The following is a 6,001-nucleotide window of genomic DNA, read 5'->3' as shown; positions in this document are numbered from 1 at the left end:
GACATGGCGCGGGAGAATTCGGGTGGGCTGCTTAGTAGTTACAACTTATTAAAATCTTTCTGGAGCCTTCGTTCGGAGCAATCAACTTGAAACACGTGGGTGTAAGTAAGGATGATGAGGACGCCCTGTGAGACGCGGTGCGGCGCGGTGCGGTGGTCCAGATCCTTAAGAATATAAGAATTATGTATTCATTGCCAACCCCTATATTCTTATTCTTATGCATAAGCTTAAGAATGAATATGCCCTTAAGAATGAATATATATTCATTACTGGGATGTCTGGTACCGCCACGGCTCCGGATGAGGCTGGCACCCTCACCGGCCGACGCGATACACCATGCAGTAGGCAAGGGCTTCAAAGCCTTCGTCGAGATGACGTCGGAAAGCTCCTTCTTCCAAAGGATCTGCCCGCGCCATTAGGCGAACAACACTCCCTTTCTTCCTTTTTGTTTTGTTTTTGTATGTTTTCAACTGCTGGTCACGGTCGAGCGAAGGGCGTGGGACCGCCCTTCACCCGGCCGAGGCCTTCCGCTCTGGCTGTGCACGCAGCCGGTGAGGAAAAGCCTTCCCAGACCCATCAGAAAGATGGGTGACGACAGCGACGCAACGTCGCATGCAACTCTACATCCCGCGGACGGGTGCGAGGCTCCGACGAAAGAGCGCCTTGAGCCGATGAGATGCTAGATGGTGTTTATTTTGAAATGAGGACGCGTTGGCGAAAACTGCGGGCGGCCGAAATGAGCGCCATTGGTGCCTGAGGCAGCCACAACTCAGTGACTGCTAACCTGGACCAGCGGGCAGGAACTTGGCGAAGCACAACGGTTTGGAGCTGATGCCAAATGTAGATAGACTCTCATCAGCCTAGCACGTCCTTTGCCCCGATAGGGGCTTTAGCTAAATAGCTTCCCGGACGTTAAATAATATCACATCACATCACATCACTTCGTCACCAATGCCGTTGTAATCGCCGATGCTCAAAGGGCTATCAGCTGACGATGGGCTGTCCGGACATATTGGCGGAGAGGAGTCGCCTTGTCGACTATGTCGCTGCCGTTTTCGAGGGCGATGTTCACTCGTGCTGGAGCTTCGGTCTCGATGGCCTGATTCACTACTTGAAGTCAATGGAAGCTCGCGTCTGGACATGGTAATGAGGCGCCTGCTGGGGGAGGGACTGGCAACGCAGAGGCTAATCGTGGATGGGTTAGCTGGATCGCGTCGCGTCCCGTCGATCGATCGCTACGGGCCGTTGGTACAGGTCCGACCGGTTGGTCGGCCAGGAGACACTAACAAAACTGGGTCGCGCCCAATCAAATGCCACGAAAATCATGCCCGCGTTAGGATCATGCCCCCGTAGCCAAAGTGTCATGCCCCCGTAGCAACTCCCTGTCGAATATGCTCGCCAACAAGAGACACAGCAGCGCAGAAACCTAAAGAAGTACATACTCGAGCGAGTGCGAGATATGATGATGCGGCTGCGGGCCAGACTGGGGCGCCCACAGCACCGTGACGGAGGCTACCACCAACACAGACCTGTGAGGCGTGGTGAGTGACCCGAAGGACAACACCATCATCTAAGGGTTGATTCGTGCTATGTAGACAACTGGGCCATCGGCATGTCATGAAGAGAGGCTACAGAGATGCCCTGAAGGATTGAGAGCCCGCCGCCGAGGTGTGAACCGTGACGCCGTGAAAGAGAATCCCCGGCCCCAGACCCGATTGCGGTCCCGTTACTGATCATCGCCACCGCCGCCGTCCACCCGTCTTCGTCACGCTCGAAGATGGTACCGATGAGCTGTGCCTGGAGGCCAAATAATCCGCTTGCAAAATGTGAATGAGCCCAATGACGTCGCTACTTAGATGATCGCTGTCGTCGGTGCTCGCCTTTCTTCGCCTCAGTCAAAGGGGGAGTCCTCTTAGACCTGGTAGGTGGACTGAGTGACTGCCTGGGACGCTTAGAACGCAGGGTCTCAGTGTCGAAAGACGTGAAACTGGACGCGAAACTCAATGATGGGTCATCATGGTCCCGAGGTCCCGAGTCCTGGCTCAGGTTTTGCGAGTCTTCCTCCGCCCGCAGGTACCGGGGCATGGCGGTTGTCTCGGCTTCGCCTGGAGGACGCTCACCTTCGCCGTCGGCGATTAGCTGCTGAAGCACATTGTCGGCATCCTGCCAAGCACCACGCTCTGAGGGGTCTGCTGGTTCCAAAGCTTCGAGCTGCGCAGATGCTGAGGTCTCTTCGTGTGCCGCAGTGACGCCTGCATTGTCCACTGTAGTCGCCGGAGCTGCTCTTGTGTTTGCGGCCTGAATAAAGGCGCCACGATATCGTTCTGCCATTTCTCGGGCGTTCCTGAAGGCGGTGGCGCCTCGCCGAAAGGAGTCAATGTTACCGGTCATTCCCCAGGTGTCAAGCTGGGTCATGTGGTACTCCGGCCGCCCTTCAGCACTGGCTGGCGCTGTGACATGATGCGTGTAGAGCTTGAGCAGGCCGTCATGATATGTTGAACTGAATGTGTACGCATTGCCATCGTATCTTGGCTCAGTCTCCCCGTAGTTTTGTAAAGTGTGTATAGCGCGGACCCCATACGCTCCGTCGTAACACGCTTGTCTCTGGGCCATGGCCGAACTACCGTCTGGCCCTTTGGCTTCCAAGAAGAAATTCGGAGCCACGGGGACGCTAGAGTGCTTCGTTGGTATGACCATCAGGCGGAGATCCTCATCCGCTCTGAGTTCCCCGCTGAGGTCTTCTAGCAGACGTGCTCCGTCAAAGAAGTCCGGCTTCGGTTTCACCGCGCTGTCATCCGTGATGGGCTTGAGCTCCGTAAAGAGAACATTTTGTTTGCTGCGGATGTCCGATGTGCCGCACAGTCGAGGCACTAGTGTCGCCATTACATCAGCCTCGAAGACCGCATCCTCATTTTGCCGCTGAAAAGCCTCAAAAGCTCCATCGGAAAACTTGGATGGGGACAACGATGCTCTTTCTTTGGCCAGTTCATTCTGGATGTCCTTCGCGTTGTTCGGCTTCGATCGACGATTGTTCATATACACACCATTTTCGGCAAGGTGTGCTTCAAAGTTCTTATCGTACGCGGACGATTTCCTGCTTCTCGGGGTAACGCTAGTCGCTCCCGTTGACTCCGTCTGTCGACTGCGGGGTTTCGTAGAGGATGGAGTTGACGACATAACGGCAATGGGTTGCGGGGCTTGAAACTAGAACCTGTTAGATCACGCTTCACGCTGACAACGGGCACTTACTCCTCGGAGATGGCGAAGATCAGGCCCGCCGTGTCTTGCGAAGCGAGCGATGTCCTTGGAAACCACTTCTCCGGAGACTGCAGGAATCGGCAAGTGTTGCCGCTCTTCGTTCCGCCGGTCAATCTCTCGCAGGGCAAGAGATGTAAGGGACACCTTCGAGAGGTTGTCCCAAAATGACGGGGCAAACGGTGTCGCTCTGTGCCTTCTCGTGAACTTGCACCTCTTCGCCGGAGGGCTGGTTTCGGTGGGAAGGTCCGTGTGCCGCTTGCGCTTGTACGCGCCCGCCATGGGCGAATGCAGTGCAGGAGTGTGATTGATTTGAGCCATCGGTAAGCCTTGGTCGGGACAGACAGCCTCGTTTTAACATGCGCAGGGGCTGTCATGTGAGGCGACAATGATTGGGTCGGGACGCGCTGTCCGGCCGATTGCTTGGACGCGGAGTCAGACCGCCTCGTAACTCGGACAACTGCAGGCCAGCCGTTAGTCGCCCGGCCTGCATGTAGGAGGGTGTTATCGTCTCATGAGCCGTACCATCATGGGAGGCAAGCGAGGTGAGCACTTGTACCTAATGTTGGGCCGACCGTGCACATAGGTGGCAGGAGTGCTATGCGTGATGTACCCAGTGGAACGCGTGGTAACGCGGGGCAGCATCAGGTGGCATCAGGTGGCATCAGCGGCTCCGGATAAATAGTGGGCCGGGTCGCCGGCACATCCCGCCTCCCCTGACTCCAGCTGATCCACCATTGACTCCCTCCACAGCCGCCGTGTGTCGCCACCTTTCGCGAGCAGCAAGATGAAGGTATGAAGCACAGCCTGAGACAAAAAACGCGCGGAATCCAGTATCTTATTGCGTACAGCCCATAGTCGTCAATGGAAGGTATCAAATCAAGTCTAAACTTGGCGAGGGCGGGTTCGGTCTTGTCTATGACGGTATCGCCGCCGGCCCCTCCAAGTGGCTCCTGTTCACGCTGGACTAACTCGGGCAGGCGATGACATCTTGTCGAATGAAGAGGTCGCGATAAAGCTTGTGCACAGGCGTGACGACCCAAGGATCCTCGAAGACGAAGCAAGCATCTACAGAGCACTCGCAGGAGGGCCCGGCATACCACAAGTTTTTTGGTACGGACAGCAGGATGACTACTATGTGTTGGTCCAGGAACTTCTCGGGCCCTCACTCGAAGACTTGTTCAACTTCTGCGGCCGTCGGTTCTCGCTCAAGACAGTACTTCTCGTCGCTGACCAGGCCATCTCGCGGATCAAGTACATCCACGACAAGCAATACTTGCATCATGACATCAAGCCGGACAATTTTCTGATGGGCGTCGGGAGGCGAGGGAACGTGCTATATACGATTGACTTTGGTCTAGCGCAGGAGTTCTCCGGCCTGGCTTCAGAGGGGCGCAGTCACGGCCGCACCCTTCGATACGCCAGCATCAACAACCACAACAAACGCAGTGAGTATCCATCGAACTACAGCATCCCGCAGTTTTCTTATGGTCGTCTCAGAGCAGTCGTGGTGTGATGACTTGGAGTCACTTGGATACGTCCTCTTGTACTTCATTCGTGGTTCCCTGCCTTGGCAAGGCTGCAAAGCGGCAAGCGAGGAAGAGAAGGACGATTTGATCAAAGACATGAAGACAAAAACTTCACCAAGCAGCCTGTGCGAGGGATTACCAGAGGAATTTGCCACATATCTTGGGTACGTTCGCTCGCTGGGCTTCGAAGACAGGCCACGCTATGCGTACCTTCGTCACCTCTTTAATCGCCTGTTTGTATCCCGCGGGTTCAAGCACGACAACGTGTTCGACTGGACAGAGAAGCTGCACGGTCTCGTTGTCGCGTCATAGTCAACAACACTCATCGCAACCGAGAGGGGAAGAGAGAGTGACACGTACTTGTCGGCATTGTCCGGGAAGAGAGATACACACAAAGCAGCCTCATATGCTCCTCTTGCTGTATGTCCGCGCGGTGATGCTGGTCGTTGTGGTAGGAGCGTCTTCCTTGTCGGCAGCCGAAGTTGACACGCCAATGAGCTCTACGTCTCTATTTCACCGTGTCCGCCGTTGGTGACGTAGCTGTCAAGCATGACTGGGACCAGATTGCTGGTGACACACCCTCCGAGCGGACTTCCCCCGCATGAAGTGGCAGGATGCCCTCGTCCGACGCAGGTGACGCGCCGTCGGGCAAGTTGATCGCCAGGTATAAAGCCGGGTAGTCGCCCTGCGACCCCTCCTCGAAATCCTTCTCTTTCACTGCTCTTGATCCTACCCATCGGTGGCAACTCATCATCCGGATAAGCCAGACGACCGGAAGAACTCCAGCGACAATGCACCAAACGATACACGATCCGAGCGACGAAGACGGCCTCCAGAGTGTCGCAGACTGCCTCGCGCGAGCAAAGAAGGTCGTGGTTTTGCTGGGTGCTGGCGTCAGTACAGCCGCGCAGATTCCGGTAGGCATGCAGTTGGAAAGGCTGGGACGCGTCTGACTTACTCAGGACTTCCGGTCGAACAATGGCCTCTACAGGAAGGGAGAGGTCTTCACCGAAGGCGCCGCAAATTCCCCAGAAGGGCGTGCTCGTCTGCTCAAAGTCGCGTGGGAGCTTCGTCAGAAAGCCCTCATCGCGGGGCCGACGGAGACACATCGTCTGCTCGACACTTTGCGCATCCGAGGCCAACTTCTTCGATGCTACACGCAGAATATTGACATGCTTGAGGAAGGGACAGGACTGTCCGTGGGGGTTGACTCCGGA

General features: G+C 55.9%; 2 protein-coding genes across 2 annotated transcripts; one reads left to right on the top strand and one right to left on the bottom strand.

Annotated features, from left to right (window-relative positions):
• Nucleotides 1-1,848: 1,848 nt before the first annotated feature.
• On the bottom strand, nucleotides 1,849-3,537 carry PLICBS_004097 (uncharacterized protein; the record flags this gene model as incomplete). The annotated part of the gene is made up of 2 exons (XM_065600401.1): nucleotides 1,849-3,204; nucleotides 3,250-3,537. The coding sequence occupies 2 exons, from the start codon at nucleotides 3,535-3,537 to the stop codon at nucleotides 1,849-1,851; spliced, it is 1,644 nt and encodes a 547-aa protein (XP_065456473.1).
• A 247-nt stretch (nucleotides 3,538-3,784) lies between these two features.
• Nucleotides 3,785-5,096, top strand: PLICBS_004096 (uncharacterized protein; the record flags this gene model as incomplete). Its single annotated transcript, XM_065600400.1, has 3 exons — nucleotides 3,785-3,800; nucleotides 4,236-4,703; nucleotides 4,756-5,096. 3 exons carry the CDS (start codon nucleotides 3,785-3,787, stop codon nucleotides 5,094-5,096), a joined length of 825 nt encoding a protein of 274 aa, XP_065456472.1.
• Nucleotides 5,097-6,001: the final 905 nt, after the last annotated feature.

This window comes from Purpureocillium lilacinum (genome assembly GCF_023168085.1).
Source record: "Purpureocillium lilacinum CBS 284.36 DNA, scaffold_3, whole genome shotgun sequence".
In the NCBI taxonomy this organism is placed as follows: Eukaryota; Fungi; Ascomycota; class Sordariomycetes; order Hypocreales; family Ophiocordycipitaceae; genus Purpureocillium; species Purpureocillium lilacinum.
This window is presented reverse-complemented; position numbering and strand designations above follow the sequence as displayed.